This window comes from Marmota monax, unplaced genomic scaffold, assembly GCF_021218885.2.
Source record: "Marmota monax isolate L192 unplaced genomic scaffold, Marmota_monax_Labrador192_F-V1.1 WCK01_AAM20220418_F8-fsc00132, whole genome shotgun sequence".
NCBI classification, from domain to species: Eukaryota; Metazoa; Chordata; class Mammalia; order Rodentia; family Sciuridae; genus Marmota; species Marmota monax.
In genome coordinates, this window is record NW_026695199.1 from 8,531,641 (window position 1) to 8,556,096 (window position 24,456).

The 24,456-nt window shown below is 35.5% G+C and overlaps 1 protein-coding gene and 1 long non-coding RNA gene across 2 annotated transcripts; one reads left to right on the top strand and one right to left on the bottom strand.

The window, feature by feature from the left end:
- The first annotated feature begins 1,105 nt into the window (after window positions 1–1,105).
- Window positions 1,106–22,752, top strand: LOC124082298 (albumin). The gene is given in 19 exon segments (XM_046428762.2): window positions 1,106–1,266; window positions 1,950–2,007; window positions 2,959–3,091; window positions 6,347–6,431; window positions 6,434–6,504; window positions 6,506–6,558; window positions 7,437–7,569; window positions 10,831–10,928; window positions 12,629–12,758; window positions 13,694–13,908; window positions 15,507–15,639; window positions 16,717–16,747; window positions 16,750–16,807; window positions 18,256–18,394; window positions 18,999–19,022; window positions 19,025–19,224; window positions 20,564–20,696; window positions 21,392–21,453; window positions 22,591–22,752. Coding segments are annotated over 18 exon segments (1,800 nt in total). The 5' UTR covers window positions 1,106–1,187; the 3' UTR covers window positions 21,419–21,453; window positions 22,591–22,752.
- LOC131423595 (uncharacterized) lies at window positions 8,725–10,454 on the bottom strand. The gene is made up of 2 exons (XR_009225323.1): window positions 10,110–10,454; window positions 8,725–9,384 (listed from the first exon to the last, which is right to left on the bottom strand). It is a non-coding gene; the product is annotated as an uncharacterized LOC131423595 (long non-coding RNA).
- Window positions 22,753–24,456: the final 1,704 nt, after the last annotated feature.

Below are 24,456 nucleotides of genomic sequence, written 5' to 3' on the forward strand. Positions count from 1 at the left end.
AATTAGTAATATGAATATATTCAGTGATGAGATTGCATGCTTGCTTATACATCTGGGCTCACATCAGGAAAAGGCTAATTTTGGCCACTGACTTCAAATAAATATCATCAGTCTTTGTAAGAGGTTAAAAGAAAAATTCAAATTTAACAAAGAAGAATTATCTTCTCTATTTAAATAGAAAATTAGAACTGTTTCATTTTTTCTTTTCCAATATTTCTGGCTTTTTTTGTAAAGTAGTTTTCTCTAATGGAAATAATTCCATGAGCAAATCTTCTTTAACTTTTGTTCATTTGTGGCCTGAAAGACAAGGCTGATATTCCCTTTCAGGACTCTGAGTCACTGAAAACAAAAACAAAAACAAAATAATAAACAAAAAGAATAAAAATAATAAGAACTCCTGTCTTTCTAATTTATTCTAGCCTCTTCTGTGCATAATTATTTAAAATAAGGTTGTAGAAAATATATTCCTTTTATTATAAAACTTCTCTTGAGTATTTATTAGTTTCTGTACCCGTGTCATGGAGGTTATTTAGTTAAGTTGAATAACTGGCTTATTACTAAGGCCATATCTGTGATGGAAACATGGAACTTGTTAATATCTATTTTAGTCATTATTGTTGCTATGCTTTTTCTCCTAACTTGTTTTTGAGACAAAAATCAGACTTTTTTTTTTCAGACAGTTTCAAAAGAAATAGTAGCCCTATGAAATGTCTCTTTGAGTAAATGTTTCATTGCCTTTAGATAAAAAAGCATACTTGGAATTAATAGTAGATGCAATTTGGATCTTAACTCATTTCCAAGCAAAATCACTGGGTTGGCTGCATTTTTGCAAACATCAAAATCCCAAATTTTGAAATAGGAAATAGCAGATAAAGAGCACGGTAATGAATAATAGGTACAAATTATTTAAACTGTTATGTAAAAATTTGATAAGATATGTTACATAATTTTAATGAATTGACAACGTCTTGTGGAGAAAACAGTTCCAGATGGCAAACATATGCAAGGGATCTAGTCAAACAATTTTTTTGGCAAGAATCTTATGATTTTGTAATCAGCTGGGAGCCAATGAAATACAAAGATGAATCTAGTTAATATTCTACAATTATTGGTTAAAGAAGTATATTAGGGCTAATTTCCCTGCATTCATCCTACCTTTTCTATCAATCCCACAAGCCTTTGGCACAATGAAGTGGGTAACCTTTATTTCCCTTCTCTTTCTCTTCAGCTCTGCTTATTCCAGGGGTGTGTTTCATTGAGAAGCAGGTAAGAATTCATTTTTTTCTATTGTACAACTTTTCTTTTCCTAATAAAATTTCAGTAAGCCCCGCATATTTAAAGAATTAAGTTTTACTTTAGCATTTATTTCTACAATGTGATGATTTTTTTGGTAAATCCTTATGTGGTTATTTAATTAATATAGTTCAATTATCTTAAGTAGAAACAACACTGTAAGAATCACTTAGTGAATGTAATTTCTTTTCTCTCATGAAGGAATGACAGGCAGAGTGACTTACACTTCATAGAACAGAGAAGAAGATAGGATTCACATCTATCTCTAAGACCTACGTAATGCACCTTGCTTTATTTAAAGTAAAAAAAAAATCCTGTGTTATTAATATTATAAATAGGTTTCCATTTGTATTTACTTTTAAATTGTCTTCCCAGTTGCTGTTCATAGGCAGTACAAGAGCATTAGATCTTATTCCCATTAGAAAACAAATTTATGAATATTTAATGATATTTAAAATAATATTCTTAGTGATTAAATAATTCTTCTTTAAATGCAGAATTAATTCACCATTCTAAGACTTTCTGCAGTAATCAGAATCCAATATTTTGAAGCAAATAAATAACCTAAGTTAAATGAAAAGAAATAATGGAATCTAATTAATTGTTTTCTTCAATACTTAAGCATATCTTGTGTTTTTTTCTCTCCTTTCTCTTAGACAAAAGTGAGATTATTACTCGATTTAAAGGACTGGGAGAGCAACATTTCAAAGGCCTGTAAGTTAAAATACAGAAGGGTCAAATTTAATGTTTCTGATTTGCATTGATTATTACTCTAAAAGTCTTATATTCTCCTGTCATCAGGGTCTAAATTCCAGAGCATTGTTGCCCCATAGAACTTTATGCATTAATGAAAATATTCTGTATCAGTCTAATATGGTTGCCACTGGTCATATGTGGCTATTGAGTACTTTAAATATGCCAAATGCAATGGAGGAATAAAATGTCAAATTGTATTAAAGTTTAGTTAAATTGCATTTAAGTGTATAAATTTAAATTAATTTAAAGTTAAATATAATTTTCATTAAGTTAAAATAATTTAAATATATAGAGTCACATATGGCTAATGGCTACTGTATTGGATAGTTAAAAGCTGGAATTATCATACTACTCAGAAACTCTGGTAGAATGATGGAAGGAACTAACATATGGTTCTGCTGGCAGCTCACTTACTAACTCCCCTTTACGTAGCAAATTGTTCTGTGGTTTCTTGGGAACATTTTAATATTTTTGAAATCTAGTAAAAATTGATAAATAGTCTATTTTTTAAAGATCATTACCTTCCTACAGCCTAGTTTAATGAGGTATGCATTTTTGTTTTAAATAACTCAAAGGACTTCTGCAAAGCCTACTCTTGACAATTAGATCTAATTAGTACACAGTTGTTTGTTTTCCTTATGTATGTGCATCTACTGACATGCACTCATACACATTTGGACATGGTGGAAATACTGTCCTTCCTGCCTAGGAATATGTGCCTGCTTAGACCGTACATAATACCTCATATGAATAGGCTTTCTGTATAATTATAAGAAAGATATAGAAAACATAGACTATAGACACAGATGTGATTTGCTCTCTAGCATAACAACTTGTTTTATATCAAAGCTTTATTGTGCTACATATTTCTGTTTTTATTTTATTTTTTTTGTGTGTGTTTTGTTTCAGGGTACTGCTTACCTTTTCTCAGTATCTCCAGATGACTGCATATGATGATCTTGCAAAATTCACAACTGAAGTGATTGACTTGGCAAAAGCATGTGTTGCTGATGATTCAGGGGCAGATGGTAACAAACCACTTGTAAGTTCTGATTTTGAGGACTTTTTTTCCCCTTTAAGTTATTATGAGTATATCAAAGGAAAGATTCTTTTAAAACATTATTATTAAGTAACTGAATTTGTAAGCTACACTTAAAAGTTTCATATGGACTGATGTCATTCACTGTTACTTTGGGGACCAAGATGTTGTGGGTACACCCACAGTTTTCAGAACATTTCCTCATTGAGACCACACATGACAGTCGCTGTGTTTTTAAATGGCAATTTGCATTTGTAAGCATCTCTTTTCAAAATTAGAAGTTTGGTTTCTTTTCACAGAGGCTAATAGTGATAATATATTTTTGTGTATGTATTAACTTTGTTTTATTGTGGTTAGAACACTTGACATGAGTTCTATCTTCTTAAGATTTTATGTGTGAAATACATTATTAGTGACTAGAGGTACAATATTATGCAGTAGATCATTATGAAGCCAGATTTAAAGTTAGGTAGTCAGTGTAGTTAGGTAAATCGGGTCTAATATCAAGTGAAATCTAAAATGGAGGCCATGAGGATGAATTCCCGGAAAAGTTGAGCAACTCTTGAAATGTTAATGAAGTCCAGGAAACAGCCCCCAGCAGATTTGAAGATAGCCCATCCCAAAGAAGTGTTGATGAAGTCCTTCCTGCCCAGATTACTTCTTTGGCCCACTTGTGTCTCACCCCTCGGGCCTTCCCACCTACATTCCATCACCGAAAACTATAAAATGGAGAGACAACCGCACTTCCACGGATTCCATCTCTTGGGTCCCCTTCTTCCTCGGGGAGAAGTCTTTTCTGCTGTCCTTTAATAAACTTCTAAATTCTACTCTGACCTTGCCTTCTCGTGCTTCTCTGGTGTTATTCTTCAACATTGGGGAAGCAAGGACGCGTCACCAGTCAACAGCGGTAACAATTACAGTTTATTCATCTTGCTTAAGTGAAATTTTATGCCATTTGACTAGTGAAGCCCATTTCCTCCTTTTCCTAGCCCCTGGTAGTCATCTTTCTATTCTTTGATTTTGTGAATTTGGCTATTTTAGATCCTCATATTAACAGAATCATCCAGTGTTTGTCTTTCTGTGATTGGTTTATTGTACTTAGCACAACATCCTTAAAGATCATCTACATTAATTCCAATTTCAGAATTTCCTTCTTTTAAAGGATGAATAGTATTCCCTTGTATATAGATACATTTTATTTATCCATGCAATCACATTTTCTTTATCCATTCATTTGTTGATGGACACTTCAGTTATTCGTATACCTTGACTATTGTAAATAATGCCTGACTGAATATAGGAGTGTTAATATCTCTTTGAGGTAATAACATGATTTTTATATTCAGAAAGCACCAACTGATTTATATGCTAACTTTATTACCTGGGTGGAATAACAGTAATATTTTTTCATTATTTTAGGGCCATTGATTCTTTTTCTTTTTTCTTTTCTTTTCTTTTTTTTTTTTTTGATGCGGGGGATTGAACCCAAGGCTTTGTGCTTGTGAGACAAGCACCCTGTCAACTGAGCTACACCTCCAGCCCCTAGGGTCATTGATATTTTTAAATACAATAAAAAAGCAAGGTACTCAATCTCTCTGAAGAACTTGAACGATTGCTTTTCCAAATACATCTTCAAAATATGAGGACTATGTTTCTCTCACCACTCAATCTATATATACCTCTCTGTGGGATAGGCTAGTTTTTGTCATTTATTTACTTTGTTTTACTGCTTTTGTTTCTCCTTGGATGTATCACTCTTTACTGCAGAATAAGTATTTTAACTTCCCCCAATATTCTAGTTCTACATATTAATTTTTAAAATTGCATTAAAAAATAATCTGTCTAGACGAGTGTACTTTCCCCAGGGTTACAATGACTTATATAATAAAAATGAATGAGGAGTAAAAAGATTTATTTAATGGGTGATGTACTTTGAGACAAATATTTGTATAATGAAAAATTCTATATTTTAATGCAATAACAATGTGTAGTAGATTTATGTTACTCCTTAATTTTTAAATGGTGTCTTCTAAAAAGCTGGGTCTCTCAGAAAGAAGCATATTAAATGAGAAAGTATCTGAGTACTTCCTTCTTCAGATGAATTCACCTGTTGCACTGCAGGCTAGTTTCCCTAGTGACAGGTAATAAGCAGAGAAAGGTAACATTCCTTAAAGCCATCAACTTCTTTTTGCCCTTCAGTTTTATTCATCATAAGTAATATTGTGGCAGTTGATTTTTATGGCAATTACACATAGATAGTCAAATCAAGGGAATTTAATGGGGGAAGTGAATTTTTGTATAATATCCTTTTTTGATGGTTAAATTTTTTTATAAATATATTAATTTATTTTAATTAGATATACATGGCAGCAGAATGCATTTTGATTCATTGTACACAATTGTAGCACACCTCTTCATTTCTCTGATTGTACATGATGTAGCATCGTACTATATGTGTGGTCATACATGTACCGGGGTAATAATGTCCATCACATTCCACCATATTTCCTGTCCTCATACCTCCTCCCTACTCTACTCTCCCCTTTGCCCATTCAAAGTTCCTCCATTTTTCCCATGCCCTTCCTCACCTGTTATGGATCAGCATCCACTTATCAGAGAGAAGATTAGGCCTTTGGTTTTTTGGAATTGGCTTACTTTGCTTAGCATGATATTGTCCAACTCCATACATTTACTAGCAAATGCCATAATTTTATTCCAATGCTGAGAAATATTCCATTGTGTATATATACCAAAGTTTACTTATCAATGGATATATATCCATTGATAAATAAATGGATATATACATAATGGATATATACATCCATTATGTATATATCCATTATATATACATCCATTATGTATATATACCAAAGTTTCTTTATCCATTCATCTATTGAAAGGCTTCTAGGTTGCTTCCACAGTTTAGCTATTGTGAATTGAACTGCTATAAACATTAATGCGGTTGCATTACTATAATATGCTGATTATAAGTCCTTTGAGTATAGACCAAGGAGTGGGATAGCTGGGTCAAATGGTGATGGGTTTAAAATTTTGTATTTAAGATTATTTATATTTAAATTCATGTTTCGACTCATACATTAAAATTACACATATTCACATACATGATATACCACACATATTTGCAATATAGATGATTTTTATCACCTTTATCTGTATGTTAAATTTTTATAGTGTTCTTTGGCAATAAAGAAAATAAAGTCCTGCCCAGTAATGTGTAGGTTGCTCTCTTCCATTTAGGATACTATCTTTGGAGAGAAAACATGCACAATTGCCACTCTTCGTGATACCTATGGTGAGATGGCTGACTGCTGTAATAAACAAGAGTTGAGAGATACCATTGCCTTGTAAAGTATAAAGATGAGAAGCTCAACCTCCCTCCACTTGATCTAAAAAAATACTGATGCTATGTGTGTTACCTTTGAAGAGAGTAGCCAGAAGATTTGGGGACAGTAAGTTATCTATGTTTCAAAATTAAAAATTAAGTAATAAATCAATACTCATTACAATAAGTACCATACCACAAACCATTTCCAACATTAAGACTTGCCCCTCATTGATATACAAAATTACATATAAGAGAATTTGAGGGGGAAGGGAAAAAAACAAGAGAAAGAATTAAATTACAACAGATGGGGTAGAGAGAGAAGATGGGAGGGGAGGGGAAGGGGGATAGTAGAGGATAGGAAAGGTAGCAGAATACAACAGTTACTAATATGGCATTATGTAAAAATGTGGATGTGTAATTGATGTGATTCTGCAATCTGTATTTGGGGTAAAAATGGGAGTTCATAACCCACTTGAATCGAATGTATGAAATATGATATGTCAAGAGTTTTGTAATGTTTAGAATAACCAATAAAAAAAAAACAGAAAAAAAAATAAGACTTGGAAGTTTTGATCTCATGTTGAATTTTAAAGAAAAAATATTTCACACCATGAAATTCAACACAACCAAAAATATGATCAAAGATAATTGATCTTGAAACAGGATATGATCCATATTAAAATTTGAAATATGCATATTTTAAAAGATTCTGAAGAAATATATAGTTATTCTCAGGATTGATTTCATTTTAGTCAGCAATATTATATCACCCCAATTTAACCATTTATATATGATTCACATACATGCATATCACAAATTCATCCTTTCTTTTCACTGACTTAAAGAATGACAAAGACAAGGCTATCAGACACAAATTGAGCTTCAATGGTAAATTATGTTTTTGGGTTTTGGAAGCTCGGGGGAGAATGTTGATTGTAATTGTTTCTGTAATATCGTGTGGTATGGAAAAGTGACTTACTATTATCCTTTTTTAAATGTTAGGTTTTTATATGAAATTTTCAGAAGACATCCTTACTTCAGTGGCTCAGAACTCATTTACTTTGCTGAAAAGTTTAAAGACTATCTGACAGAATGTTGCCCAGCTGCTGATAAAGGAGAATGCCTGACCCCAAAGGTATTTCCCAAAAAGAAGAATAAAAGAACCAGTTCATAATACAACCTCAGATTTTTAACATCTTGTGGCTGGCTAGATTTAGGAAACCTTAATCTCCTGAAGAAAATCCCCTCCATGTTCAAAAGAGCCTTCCTTACTCTTATGTCCCCGAAAGAAATTTTATTCTCTTTGAAGGCCTCTCCTATTCTTCCTTCCACGTTCTGAGCTTTACCAGTGCTGATCTGATGGAGGGAATCACTGTGCACATAGTTAAATGCCCTGCTCCTCTCTATGGTGAGGATCTCTATAGTGAAGTGTTTGTCAAATTGCACAGCAAGGGCCCATAGTTTTGTTTTCTTTTTCATGAGATTTTTTGTTGAAGAGGGAATTCAAAGTAGAGTATATTACTGCAACTAGAAGCAAGAGCTCGTTTATTCCTTCCATTGAAAAACCAGCCTCTACCTCAGAGCAAAGCCTGTCCAAGGAAGGGACATCACCTTTGTCCTTTGAAAGACCCACAGAGCACTCCTAGGCACATCCCCACCCTGCTAAGTTGTTTATCTACAAATAACAGGAGAGATCTGCTGTGCCAGGTGTCCCTGACTCAGTCAGGCTAGGTGGGGATCCATAGCAACCCCTTAGCAGTCACCAATCAGCATGAGACAGGGAAATACCTGGGATGCCAGATGACCCTCCCAGTAGTTTATGGTGGTTGATAACATGTTGGGAAACCATGTAGTTCAGCACGTACACCCCTCTTGGCTTAAACCAATCAGTTCAAATGAATACCCCTTTTGTACTGACCAATCACCCCTACCCAACTTGTTCCTGTCAGTGAATGTGCTAATCATGTTTTAGAGTTGTTATTTGATTTTCCCGCGGTGTGTGATGATTTGCTAAGAGATGCTATGATGTATGTGGGGGTCCTTGCCTTCCCCAAAGAGTGTATAAAACTGCTGCAAACCCTGTGCTCGGGGCCTCTCAGCGTCACCAGTTGCTGTGTGTGCGTGCGGAGGACGGAGCTAGCTCTCGATAAACACCTCTTTGCTGCTTACATGGATCTTGGGTCTCTGGTGGTCTTTTGGGGGTCCCGAATTCAAGCATAACACCATACGTGCCGCAGTCCGGCTGCAGCAAAATAGCCCAGGGGGGTGACGAACAACTTGTGTACATTGATACAGCAAGAGTGGAAGCCCTTTATTGTAGGACAACAGAGGTATTTATACATTCCACACAGCTTATCTTAATTAGCATAAACTAGATACAGCAGTCAACCAATAAGGAATCTCCACACTTAATGGCTCACTGGAGTTACTTCACAAACCACTCCCTCTGGCATTTTGCCAGGTGCCATCCAGACTTGTTTACAGACTCTAACATTTCTCTGGCAAAATGCCAGGCGCCATCCTGACTTGTTTACAGACTCTAACATTTCCCCCTTTTGTTTAATTTAAATAACCACAATAGTGGTTTTTACATAAACACCACAAATAATCTGCTATGAGCAGAAGGGGAGGATACAAAATGTCACAATACCAAGCCAATTGATGGCTCCATGCAAGAAGCCCTTGGAAAAATTATACCAGCAATGACACCATTTGCAAAGATACCGAGTTACAATTTGTTGTAGATTACAGTTTGTTGTCTCAGTCCAGGTAAAGCAGTGTCTCAATAGATTAACTCACAGTCCAGGTAAATCACAGTCCAGGTAAGTTCTGCAGGCAGCTAGCTTGATCCGAAGTCTCCTCAGGTTTTCAGCAACACTGGAAATTCTTCCACTTTCGTTTTCACCGGCACTGGGACAAAGGCAGGAACTCCGGATGGCTAAAGAAAATCCTGTAGCATTCCATTAAGAAAACAACCTTCTGAACAATTTAGTAGTTATTGACATTGGAAATGACCAAACCTCAGGGACGCCGGGCGTGTCCTCTGCCGCCAGACCGTAGCATCCTGGGCAGCCCCAGAAGGCCCGGGGAGGGGAGAGTCTGGGGAGTGTTCCGGACTCAAACTGCCACTGGGCACAGGGAGCAAGAGCCTGCGAGACCATGCCTCCGAGTCAGGTTTGGATTTGGGCTCTCGCAGTGGCATCCTGCTCCTGGGCAGGGGTCGGGGAAGAGCCGGCTGCCACCGCTTGGAAAGTCCTTGCTGCGCCATGACCGGCTCGCACACTTGGCAGCCGCCTCGCCGCTTCACGCACCCTCCGGTAATGAAAAGTATTTAGTAATAGCCTTTTGCTGCAACTTTTTTCCTGATAATCCTTCTTCTTCTGAACTTTCTTTTTCTTTCTGACTAGAGTTCCTGGGCTTCCATCAACACATGCCCTAACTATTCTTGGTTCCACTGGGGTGCCTCCTTCCCTTAGTAATTTACTTCTCACCCCTTCCATATTTTCATCATAAAGACAATACAATACACTGAGACAAAACAAGACACAAACATACTGTATCAATCTTCTCCATTTTCTCAAAATGGCCATTTTTCCTCTCACCCTATCTGCCTAGGGACGAGCAGATTTGCTCCCGTCCTATCTATGGATGGGCAGCTTTTTTTTCGTCACTTACCCCCGAGTGTCCCGGGGCTCCCTGTAACGGGCCACCATCTGCCGCAGTCCGGCTGCAGCAAAATAGCAGGGGGTGACGAACAACTTGGGTACATTGATACAGCAGGAGTGGAAGCCCTTTATTGTAGGACAACAGAGGTATTTATACATTCCACACAGCTTATCTTAATTAGCATAAACTAGATACAGCAGTCAACCAATAAGGAATCTCCACACTTAATGGCTCACTGGAGTTACTTCACAAACCACTCCCTCTGGCATTTTGCCAGGCGCCATCCAGACTTGTTTACAGACTCTAACATTTCTCTGGCAAAATGCCAGGTGCCATCCTGACTTGTTTACAGACTCTAACACATACGTATTTATTGTGTGCCTCATTCGGTTTTCTGAGGAGTTGATTGATGTCGTCAGAGGAGGGATTACATGGATTATGCACAAAACTAAGAAGTCAGCTAAATTTTATGTTTGAGGGATATTAAGGTTCACTTTCTCTTTCAGAAGCCTGTTCTCTGGCAATGTGTCTATGCTGATTTTAACTACTCAGAGGCTTCCATTATGACAAGGCTAATTTTTCCTTTTACATAGCAAAATAATTATTTCCCAAAGGGAGTATGTGGGAATTTAGATTGAATGTGGCATAGTCTCATCTGAGTTTATGAAGTTGTGTTTTGTACAGAAATTTTCTTTTCTGCGTTTTTTTTCAAACTGCTTTCTTTCTGTAGATTGAGTGTATGAGGAAGATAATACTGCTTTTTTCTGCCAAATATAAATTCAGGTGTAGCATTATTGAGAAATCCAGAGAAAGAGCTTTCAAAGCATGGTAAATATTTTTTAACACAATTTGTGTATTTATAAAAATGTAAAAGTGATAATGATTCCATTGACAAAAGTATACATTTATGTGTCATTTCTCCCAGTGCTTACAAATATAGTTTGTTGTTGTTGTATAAAAGGTAGAAAATTCTTAGAAGTTAAAATCATAATATAACTAATAACTTCCCATTATTTTCTTTCTTATTTTTCTATGTTGTTAAAGAATTTGGAATACATCATATTTTTTTGTCCTAAAAAGACAGACATATAAATTCTACTTTTTTATTAAGACTAGGAATCTCACTCTAATAGTCAATTTTTTAATAGAGCTCTAGTCAGTGTCTTTTATTTAATTTTATTCTGAAGCATCTACTTCTCTTGTTATGTCCTATAATTAAATCCAGTCACCAAGTAAGCCCAATATTCTGAAGCATCTACTTCTCTTGTTATGTCCTATAATTAAATTCAGTCACCAAGTAAGCCTAAGTTACTACTTATAGTTTTTGCCTAGCTCCAACTCTGGTCTTAATCTTGTGTTTTTGCTTGGGCTTCTGTTTTTATACTATTTAGTTGATTCTGGGAACATCCTTCAGTATCTGACTAAGAAAAATATTACCTGCCCTTCTAACCCCTCACTTGTCAGAAAATAATGGGTCAATAGAACAGGAGATAAAATTAAAATAATAGACATTATGCATGCTTTTTAGTAACTGTCAGTTGAAATGTCTTTGCTTATCATTGTTACTGTCCAAGCCATAAAAACCAACCAAAATAATAAACAAAATGCCCATAATGTGAACCAATGCACGTTACACAGGCAATGACTGGTTCCGGGAAAGAAGTCTCTATTTCTGTATTTAGACAGCCCTGAAATGATTTTGGAAAGAATGATGACATTAGCCTTTTATATCTTGTCATAGAGCTTTGAGGTGATGCCTGATCAATTTCTTGGTAAAAGTTTGTTTAATAAAAACTCCATCATTATGTAGATGTTATGAAATTAGTTTTCTTGAAGAATTTTAGTAGTCAGGAAAAATGGGTTTTAATGAAGGAAAAGAGTAACTGGAGTTTGTGTGATACTTCCCAGTTGTAAAATATTTTCACATGTATTATCTAATTTAATCTTCAAATTAGTTCTTCACTTTAGCATAATGTTGTGACACTGAGAAGGCTAAAGCTCAGAGAAGTTAAGTAACTTGCCTAGGTATTACTGCTAAGAAGATATGAAATCAGATCTGGAAGTCAGAGCTGGGCTCCGTACCTCATGCCCCTCATACTGTTGCCCCTTTCAGCATTCCTCTTTGATTGTTGATTTTATACATCATCAGCTTTCCACTCACCACACATTATTTAAAAAAATTTTTTTTCTTATAATATTTTTTGAATTGTCAATAGACCTTTATTTAATTTATTTATATGTGGTGCTGAGAACCGAACCCAGGGCCTCACTTGTCCTAGGCAAGCACTCTACCACTTAGACACAACACCAGCCCCCACCACACACTCTTACAAAGGATAATTTGAAGTAAACAAGGAAAAAAAAAGATCACCATTTGGTTCAGCTCTAACATTAAAATAACAAATGAATTTAAAAATTTTTCTATAGGTTAGTCTGTTTTGAATTTTTTTTTTTGTTATAAATAGCATTTTCATAGGGCTTTCACATTGCCTGATAATAATATATTGATGGGGGGATTTCCTTTTCAGGGAAGTAGCTCGTCTAAGCCAGAGATTTCCCAAAGCTGACTTTACTGACATAACCAAGATGGCAGCAGATCTTAACAAAATCCACATGGAATCTTGCAAGGGTGATCAGATTGAATGTGCACATGACAGGGTAAAGAGCCATTAATTTTCCTTTTTTAGCTTACATTCTTAAGTGGGTAGAGTAGATGTACTTAGCATCACTGGAGACAACTGGCTGTGGTTTACGTGGTCTTCTGGGCTTTCATTTGCTCCTCTCCAAGCTTTTCTTTCTCTATGGTACTTTCTTGTAAACCCTACTATCCTAATTACTAAATGACCTGAAAAACTCTTTCACCCATTTGTAACCTTTTTCGGTCATATTTTGAGAATCTAGGCTGAAAGTGAAGGAGGACAGCTGGTTGCTAACATATTTGTGGTAGGGGAAGGTTGGGTTGGAGAAGGGCCATTTTTCTCAAGAGACCTTTGGAAAGGATGTATTTTCCACCTCTATGTTGTCTCCTTTCATTAAGTGTTTTCCCCAAACATGATCTCTTTCCCCAAATTTGTAGTATTGTCTCTCTTTCTTCAAAGATTAAAAATAATGACCATATATCAGAATCTTGAGCTTTCAGATTTTAAGAAATTTAAGACAGATATTTTACACATATAAGCAAAACTCATGACTGTCATCTTGACTCATTTGTTAAAAATCTTTCATGCTTTACTTAGTTATTTGGTTTCAAAATGCCTACATTTATTTTGAGGGAAATATTTGAAAAAGTAGCATGGAGTTTTAATTTAAAAAACAAATGCCTCAAGAGTAGAAATATAAAATTAATAAATAGCTGAGATTAATTAATTATAATAAACAAACAAATGATAACTGGTTTCTAACTAATGTATTTTGATCAAGTAGGTGTGTTTTAGTCGCTTAGAGCCTCAGAAGTACTGACAGAGGATATGTGTTCATAGAAGACACATTGGTTGTGAATGAACGAATACAGTGAATGTGTTCTGCAACATCAAAGTCTGGAGAGAAAGTGTAGCAATGCCAATTTATGTTGAACAATGTTGACCTCCTCACAGGTAACCCTTTTCAAGTACATTTGCGATAATCAAGATATAGTCTCCAAGAAAGTGGGAGAATGTTGTGCTAAGCAGGAGTTGGAAAGATCCCACTGCATTGCTGAACTGGAAGAGGATGACAAGCCTGCTGACTTACCCCCACTAACAGCTGATTTTGCTGAGGATAAGGATGTTTGCAAAAACTATGCTGAGGCAAAAGATATCTTCTTGGGCACGTAAGTTAGATGAGGAATTAGCCTTTCATAGCTCTTGATTTAGGAAGATCATGATTTTTGAAGATATGCTAGGCTTTCCTTTTGAGTTACTACAGTTTCCATGTTGCCCAGTATGCTTCTTTGACCTATTGTTTCCCAGTCTTTAAAGGTTAAAAAAACTAAATAATTTCAAACACTGTCATTCAGTAAATATTCATGGTAAAAGTTCAATGTTCCTTACTCCTTAGGAAAATTGCTAGAAATATTTCTAGAAAGATTTTTTATGTATGCAAATTATGTACATAACATTTATTTGTTCAATCATTCATTATGCTAAGTGAAGTTAGCCAATCCCTAAAAAACAAATGCCAAATGTCTTCTTTGATATAAGGGGGACGACTTGAAACAGAGCAGGGAGGAAGAGCATGAGAAGAAGATTACCATTAAACAGGGACAAGAGGTGGGAGGGAATGGGAGAGAAAGGGGAATCGCACAGAAGATGGAAGGAGACCCTCATTGCTATACAAAATTACATATAAGATGGTGTGAGGGGGAAGAAAAAAAAGAGAGAGAGAGCAGTGCGTTACAGTTGATGGGGTAGAGAGAGGTGATGGGAGGGGAGGGGAGGGGAGGTGGGATTGGAAGGGTATAGGAAGGGCAGCAGAATACAACAGACACTAGTATGGCAGTATGAAACGTGGCTGTTTAACCAATGTGATCCTGCAATCTCTACACGTTGGAAAAATAAGAATTCATACCCCATTTGAATCAAATGTATGATATATGATATGTCAAGATCATTGTAATGTTTTGAGCAACTAATTTAAAAAAACCACCAAAAAAAGAGAAAAAAGGGTACTTCTTAAATATCTAAAATATATATTAACTTATATTGCCTATCAATCATCTATCTACTCATCTATCTCTATCCATCTGTGTGTTGACAGCAAAGATATATAAAATGAAGTATAGAATATGACACTAGGAGTTTCATACTTGGATGAAAAGGCTAAAAATTCAGTAGCATGACAAGACAGTTAAATAACAAATGATTATATATGATCAGTAAGAATGATGACAAGCATTACAATTTTATTGTTGGATTACACTAGCTACTTTTGCACTAAATTATAATTACTAAAATGATGTATCATATAAGATTTCAATGATATAAAGATAAAAAAGAAAATTTCAAGAATATATCTCTGTCTAGGACAATACTTTTGAGATATAATACAAATAAAACTATAAAATACATAAAAATGACAGGTATGATTCACAGTATATTTAAGATGTGTCAGGTAGTATATGTTTTGCACACATTGTGTCATGTGTTTCTTCTCATAATCCAACACATGGGATGAATATTATTATCATTCCCATCTACAGAGGAGGAAACTGAGGCGCTTTAGTTTTAATAAGTTGCCTAATGTAATAGAGTAAAATAAGTGGCAGAACCAGAAATTGGGCCCAAGAAGGAACTCAAGTCTTTTGCCACTAAGCTTCACTGCATGGGGATTTGTCAAATTCAGACCCTGGGGAGATGAATTACACTTGGAGTGAGTTAAGTACATATTATTTCTCATTGGTTCAACTAAATCTATGTTTCTCTTATTTAGGTTTGTGTATGAATATTCAAGAAGGCACCCTTAGTATGGTTCCCTCTTGTTGCTGAGAATTGCCAAGGCATATGAAGCCAAACTGGAGAAGTACTGTACTGAAGCTCATCCTCCTGCATGTTATGGCAATGTGGTAGGTGTCCTGCAGGAAAAGAAGAATATAGCTCTTTGCTGATTCTAATAATGAGAAAGAAAAACAATATAAGACTGAAATGATACACAGTACAAGTTAGATATTTTCTTGAGATGGATTCAATTCTGAGCTCTTAAACATTTTTCGGAAAATAGCCTTAAATAGAATGGTTAATAAACCTTAGAACAGTTGATCTAGAAAAAAAAGATATAAAGACAGTAATCTCTAATTTCACAAAATCTTGGCCATCATTTCTTTGTTTTCCATATTACCTGAATCAAATAAGATCAGTTAATTTACATGTCAATTAAAAGAGATGTAACTTTGATATGAAGAAAGTTAACCTGACTCAAGATTATATCAAGTACTGGTGATAATATCTTAAGGGAGGTTATGAAACTTATTTCTTTAGAATATTTAAAAATCTTTTTGAGAAGGTTTAGGAAATGTTTTACAAGATGATAAGTTAGAATACATCTGTTCTGGAGAATTTTAGGGTGCCTACTATTATATATTAAAGGTTTCCAAACTGTTATAGAATCAGAGAAAGACTTTTCTTTCCTCTACCAAGAAGCTGCTGTATGCCAGGCACCGTCCTGCAACTGATGCTGAGGGCAACATTCCTCAGAGAGCTGAGGATCCAACTGGAGAGATGGCCTAATAATAATAATAGTAATAATAATACTCAGGACCAACATTTATTGGCCTTTTACTATGTACAAGGTGCTATTTTAATTTCATTAGCTTAGTTGATTCCCAGAGCAATTTTGGGTGGTGAGCACTATTTTTACCTCTATTGTGAAGATGAGGATTCTGAATCTAGAACTGGTAAGTAAGCTGCACTACTGGAAAATGAATCAGGTGGCCTGGCTCCAAAGCCAGCCACTGAACTCTGAGGCTGAAGATTCTTAACTACGTGCACTATACAGTCTTGTCAAATAAGAGAAACAATTTGATGTGATGTGATAGATGTGGCACTGAACATCTCATGTTTTTGGGCAGAAAGAAGGAAGGGGTAAAAAATGACCAGCATCTGGTCCTCAGAAGGATATATAAATGGATTCTTTTATGTTCCAGTTTAAGGAATTTGAGCCTCTTGTGACTGAGCCTCAGTCAAGCAAAGCTGTGATCTCTATGAGCAGGTTGGAGAATATAAATTCCAAAATGCGTAAGTATTTTTGTTTATTCGCTGACTTTTTTCCTTGACCAATTTGCTATTATTTAATACTTCATATATAGGCTGCCTAGCATATGACTTTTAATAGCAAAGATACACATATATTTCTAACCTCTCTTTATTAAGAAAGTCTGGAGAGTAGAGAAAATACAGTCGATGGGATGCAGAGGCCTCTATTTGTGTACAGTTTTTAAAAATGGTCTCTTGAGACTGGGAGTATGAAGGCTGAGAGGGTTAGTGACAAATATTGGGGATGTTCCTTGAAGATTAAGGGATAGTTTGTGAGTAAGTGAACCCTAGCAGCATTTTACAGAACAGGAAGTAGTAGGCCTCGAATAGCAGTAGTTCAAGAAGTAATATAAAAGGTAAACCAAAAACATGACAAAAATATGGACTTAGCTAATATGGGAAATTGCATTCCTATTAGTCCATTGGTGGGAAGAGTGGATGTTCAGAAGATACATTAGACTTTGATGGTCATGACCTTATTCTCCTGTGGAATTTCCCTCCCTAGAAGAGATAGAGACAAAAGGACATGCTGAAGTCATGTCCCCATTTAACAGGCCTTTATATATGGAGGAAAAGTCAAGAAAGAAGAAGGGACACATGGTTCACTAGGAATTTATTGTGCAGTTTATATACAGCGTTAGCACTCTTTTAACTATAGCTCAGGGCAAACATAGTGAATAATACATAGATTCTTCCATTAAGTAGATTACAGTCTTACACTGACTTTACATGGTGATTGGGATTCTTTATAAGTGATTCTTACATGCTGGATAACATGCCTTGTTCATTGCCTATATTATCACTTTCAATTTAATCCTTGCACCATTCCTATTGAGGCAGGGATATTTCCTCCCATTTTTCACCTACATCTTTCAAATTTATCATAGTCCTGATTTATGTTATACTCTTAAAAGAATTTAATGAAACAAAGATGCAATAATAAGTATACTAATGCCACTGGATTATAATAAAGTAGCTAACCTTCCTGAGATTATTTGGTGCAGGTGGTATTCTAAGCCATGTTTAATAATTGGTCAGGATAAAGTCTTTTTCTGACACTAAGCCATCATCCTGAAGATGAAGATAATTTTTGGTAGCAGGCACTGGGGATTGAACGCTGGGGAGCTTTACCACTGAGCTACAACCCTATTCTTTAAAATTTTTTTTTGAGACAGAGTTTTGCTAAGTTGTTTAGGCTCTCACTAAATTGCTGAAGCTGGCCTCAAAATTGTAATTTTCTTGTCTCAGCCTCCTGAGCAGCTGTCTTGCATAACTGCACTTGACTTAGACAAACATAATTATATGATTGACAAATAAGAATATATTAGTTGATTTTAGTTTTATTTGAGTTTTCTCTGCTGATATACTGTATTAGAAAAAGACAATTTCTTGTTTGGCTAAACACACATGGTCTTTTTTTTCCCCAACAGACTTTTAATTCGTTACACTTAGAAAACACCCCAGGTGTCAACTCCAACGCTTGTGGAGGCTTCAAGAGACTTAAGAAGAGTGTCTGACAAATACTGTAAGCTTTCTGAAAAACACAGAATGCCCTGTATTGAAGACTATGTGAGTCTTTTAAAATATAATAATTTTAATACTAACTTCTCATCTTATGAAATTGACAAAGCTACCTTTCAGAGGCAGGAGTGGACTAATGTGTGAACTTGACTAACAGGGATGTATCTGTATGTAAATATTTTTGTATATGTGTGTGGTGGTGGCAGTCAAAACTTGGTCACCTATATTATCCTGACTACCAAAGTGAGAATTTAGATAAGATCTCAAAACTTAAACTTATTAGTTTTTTAAAGGATCCCCGAGTTTTCAGTCTTCTGGTATTTTCTAAATTTTTACTTTCTTTGGGGTCTCAATTTCATATGCCAGTATAAGACTCCTTCGTCCCTATCTAACACAGATACCAGGACATATCATCTCCAATTATTTTGATGAATTATTTTCTCATATTACTCTTCATATGTAGACTTACTTATAAAAGAGACAACTTTGAAGAGTCCCTAATGTTAAGTTCCAAAAATAGTCATTTACTTCCTTTGGATTCATTGTTAGTAGTTTGATATGTCACTTCTTTGGGTGCATGGGAAAATGAGTATTCATGGAAAACCTTCAATTTTACCTCTTTTGAATTTCTGCTTTCCTTCCTGTTCTTCAGCTGTCTGCAGTCCTGAATTCATTGTGTGTGTAATGCATGAGAAGAATCCAGTGAGTGAGAGTGTCACCAAATGCTGTTCTGAGTCCTTTCTTAACAAGTGGATATGCTTTTCCGCTCTGCAAGTTGATGACACATGTTCTCCCAAAGAATTTAATGCTGAAACATTCACCTTCCATGCAGATATATGCACACTTCTGGAGACTGAGCAACAAATCAAGAAACAAATGTGAGCAGTATTTTATTATCACATGTTTGTAGTCTTGATAATGAGAACTGTTAATTAAAAGGAGCAAACTGTCTCATGTAATGATTATATTCCTTAGAGGAAAGTACTTAAGTATTGGTCTTATTAAGTCGATAAAATTGTCAAGAAAAAAATGAATGGCTTTTTCCCCTTAGAGGGCAAAAACTATATTAGACTCTTACCTGCATCCTAGTGATATTTTGGATGAAAACCATAGTAGAATAAGATCATAGGCCAGGTCCAGTAGAAAAGGCTGAACATTTAATTGATGAATTTGTGTCCAGAGCAAATTAGTTGTATAAATCACAGGGGGATTTATTTCTAGGCATGAAGGGTACTCAAAGTTTGTTCTAGAGTGACTCCACAGGTGAGACAAAACCCTGTAATGTGACTTTTGATAATGACAATTGAATAAAAACATCTAGAAAATGTGAGTTTTGAAGCTTCACTCCTCAATGCACAGGGTGAGAATAGCATGAACTTTAGCAAGAGAAAGTTGCTGTCATCTCTGGTGGCCTGTAATCATGGTTAGGAGTTAAAAATAATAATACAAAACCTATTATTCCCACACAACACACTCTCTGTTTCTATTGTCTTTTCAGATGTCAATGAAGGAGAACCACCACCTTACACTTGTTTGGACAGTCTTAACTCATGTAAACTCCCCATAATTAACCTTTAATAGGACAAATTTCACAGACCAACTTTGAAGATTTTTAGAGAAGATTTTAATGAAATTCAAGGTCATTAAAAATTTAGGGATTATTTAAAACCCTTTAATATCTGTAAAAGTCAATATGACATAACTTCTACAATTTGAACGTCTAAATGCTATGACATATGCTTTCTGGAGATCTACTGAAACTAAGTAAAACATTGAGTGATTTGCACTGATTATCTTATTTGATCCTCCCACCAGCCCTAGTGAAGTGGATTTTAGTATCCTCACATGAGGTTAGAATGGTTTGCCTGACCTCATACCCAGAGCTGCCTGGCTCCAAGATCTATAATCTTTTTTTGAAACTGAAGATTGAACCAGGGGTGCTTAACCATTGATCCATATCCCCAATTCTCTTTTATATTTTATTAAGAGACAGGGTCTTGCTGAGTTGCTTAGGGCCTCACTAAGTTGCTGAGGCTGGCTTTGAATTGAGGTCCTTCTGCTTCAGCCTCCTGAACTGCTGGGATTACAGGTGTGTACCATGGTGTCCCACAAGATTCGTAATCTTAAATGATGGCACTGATATTCTTATTGTCTTAATTTTTCTTTATGTCATTAAACTTTTTCTTGTTGTTTCTTTCATTTTCTGTTCAAATGCAGAGCACTTGCTGAGCTGGTGAAACACAAGCCCACAGCAACAATGGATCAACTGAAAACCGTGATGGGGGATTTCGGAGCTTTTCTAGAAAAGTACTGCAAGGCTGACGACAAGGAGGCCTGCTTCTCCGAGGAGGTGCTGGAGCTGCTTTCATTTTAATATTTCCAACTTTCATTTTTGTGCATTTGGTCAGTCAGAGGTTAGGGATTTAGGTTTTGAAAGATGTGTGGAGCAGAGATCTTATTCTATGAACAATTGTCTAACAAAATGAGTTTAGTAGTTCTTAGTTTTATCTCCTGCTGCACTGTGGCATACTATTAAATTTTTGTAATGTCTCTTCTGTTCCAAATTTGTAATTGGTATGAATAGATAGACATATTTATAAGGCCTAAAATGTTTTGGCCAGTAAAGCAAAGCATTAATTTATTTAAACATTTTTCTGAAAAATGCTGGTTTCTCCTTTAATTGAATTTTATAAGTTAGTGGGTGTGGGAATGAACATTTAAATATCAAAATCATTTAATAGTTACCCCTATGGCCTGACTCTCTCTCTCTCTCTCTCTCTCTCTCTCTCTCTATATATATATATATATATATATATATATATATATATATATATATATATATAGATACACACACACACACACATACACACACACACACTTGGGGAGGATGGTTGTTGGTGAACTTCCTTGTAGTGATCCTGGTAGTAAACGACAATTGCATGTACAATCACTTTATAATCACTTATTTTTTGTATAACCTGCTATTTTTTGTATTCTATGGTAATGCTAATATTTTCTCAACATCTGTCATTTCTTTGTATTCAGGGCCCAAAATTGGTTGCTGCAAGTTAAGCTGCCTTAGCATAAAAACATCACAAGCATCTCAGGTAATTATACTTTAGATTTTTAAAAAAGTAATTATAATTACTATTATTAAAAAAACAAAGATGACTGAACACTTGTCAAGAGCCATATGGACAAGCACCAAACACTACTCTTAGCTCTTTATATATATATTAACTTATGTAATTATCAAAATAATGTCTGAGTTGGGTACTCTTGTTATTATCATTTTGTAGATGAATAAATGGACACATAGATAAAAGGGTAGGTTACATAATTTATCTACTTAAGGGGTAACCCAGATAGTAAGAGGTGGAGTCATACTTCAAAATTCCAACAAGAGCTTAAGAGTTTACCATTGTCCTCTTCTGACATATGTGACCTGTGTGCAGAGTCCTCTCAGTGATGCCTCACGAGCAGAGACTCTAGGTATTAGAACCATATGAAATAACATTTTGCAGATTAAAAATATCAATGAATATCAGTGGATTCACACAGTTCAACCTAAATACAATTCAATAAGGGATCTATCCTATATGAACTTGTACTATAGAATGAATAATGTGCTGCTAAATTTTCAACATGTTAATGTGCTAAAATACAATAGAATTTCTCTTCTTATGACAAAAGGCCCACTTTAAAACATATATATTTGAGCATAAACATGATTGACTATTTTTTTGGTTAATATTTTGCTGCAGAATATAAAAAATAGAATAGCACTGAAAAAAAGTATTGGTAAAACCAGGTTGTTTAATCATATAATAATTCCTACTTGTGCATTCAAGCCATTTTGTATCTCCCAAAATTTGGTCATTCTCAAATGTGATGTGTTTCAGTCCTAAGAGGAAAAATTTCTTCCTAGGGTTCCAAATCTGAGCTTTTTTGTTTAGGTATGACTTAGGTAAGAGTAGGTGCTAGATAATCCTAAGGAGTGGTGATAGAGGCCTCTTGAGTCTGGTGGAACCAGTGATGAAGAGGGGGCCTCACCACATGTTTATATGTCCTGTGCCCTGGTTCAACAAAAAGGGAACCCAGCCAAGCCTTGGAAGAATCAAATTGTTTCTGCTGGTGGAAATCGCCTAAAGACAATTGAAGCAATTTAGCATTAGTTGTAACAGATTGGAAAAATATATGATGTCTTATAAATAACTCTTCTATTTTCTCCTTTTGTTTTCCAGCCTGCCCAGAGAAGAAGAGAAAGAAACTAAGACTTTATTCATCTGTTTGTCTTTTCTGTTGGTGTAAAAATCAACACTCTAAGAAACATAACTTTCTTCAAACATTTGTCCTCTTTGCTCTATGTTATAATTAATAAAAAATAAAAAGAATCTAATATTGTGGTCCAGGACTGTTATTTTCCAAAAGTGTGTTTCCATCCTGAAAATTTTGTGGATCTGTGAAAGTTTCAATTTTCTGTCTTTCACCCCACTTCAGCAGAGGTCTTCTAGTTCCTTAGAGGATACTTCATGAAAAGAAATGTTATTTCTCATCTGAGTTATGAATTATAAACATTCAAAATAGCATTTTAACATTATGAAAGAACAACACCTGTGGCAGGGATAGGGCATTTACAGCCTGCCCCTTTCTTTTTACTACTGGGACTCTCTGACTACTAGGGAGGGACAAAAGAGATGGAGATGACTTTAAAGGTAGCTAATTAAATTTAAAAAGCATGTTTTTCTCGGAGAAATTTAAGACAATTCAGAATGCCAATACACGAAACACATAAGTTTTAGAAAAGCATTATTGGAAGAAGGGGTTGGGTGATCTGGAGGAACTTATATCCAGGAGTGATTAAACTATATTGCACTAATGAAGTACAAGCGTCTTTATAAGTTTCTTGTAAAGAAGTTGAGATGCTATACCCAATGTGGGTCTCTTTTCCTTTTTCCCGGAAGTAATTACTCATCTCATACTTTTATCTAGGAATTTAAATACTTAGTCATTTATAGTCTTATTAGTTTGAACATTTTATATTGACTTGCTTACTATTTCACAACTTGTTCTTAATAAATAGTGCTTTATAGTTTTATTTGAAGACTAATGCTTGTACAAATTTTAAAAAAAAGTTCCCTTCTTTTCTTGTTATGTTCTGTGCTCCCACATCCCATGCCCCCATCCCTGTGCAACCCCTACTTTGGCCTCAGGTCAAATGAATCAAACACTTAACACATTTGTTGCAACCATCCCCAAAGCAGGAAAGAGCCTAGTGGGGAGAATGAAGACTGGGGTCTCTAACTGAAGGCCTGAGAGGCAGACCTGAAAATTCTGAGCAAGATACTGCTTGTGAGCTGTACCCAAATGAGACTAGTCTAGGTAGCTTCTCTGGATGCCATTGCCAGCACTTCCAGTCACAGGCATCCAAGGTGGACTTCAAACTTTTGGGAAAAGATGTTCCAAATGCACATTCCTTGAGCCCCAGTTTTTCCTGCTTCCCATAGGGTCAGCCAGATTCCTAGAGAAAATCAGACAGTCTGAGCACAAGAAGTCTGGGGTCTGGCTCTGGAAGATGTATCAATCCCTTGTCTGTCTGTCCCAGTATTTATTCTGCTGTATTATGCAGGATACTGGACCACCAATATGGTATAAGCCCACTGATTGTGTGGACCTGTGTGTGAAAAGCTATTCTTATATCAGGGGGCACATGATATATCAGTGTGCTCTGTCACTAGAGATGTCAGATTGATCACTTCACCATGTTTCTCCATTGTAATATTAGTTTCCTCCATTACATACTCTAGTTTGGGGAAGTGAGTAAGTAAATTCAGTTCATACTCATATGAGAGAGGGCAGGGGATTAGGCTTCTGGAATTCAACATAAATTATTTAGAATTTTTCTGTAAGAAAGTTTTGTTATTTATTTATTCAATTGTTTATATCAATGTAAGCTCATCTATATTTGTCTTATACTTTGGGCTATGATCCACTGCTACATTTCTTATTGCTCAAATTATTCCAGATTTTGCTATTGAGACTCTTTCAGTTTGACTCCTGTATCCCTCTAATATGCCCCCATACTTTGTTTTTTGAGTACCTTTTCCTTC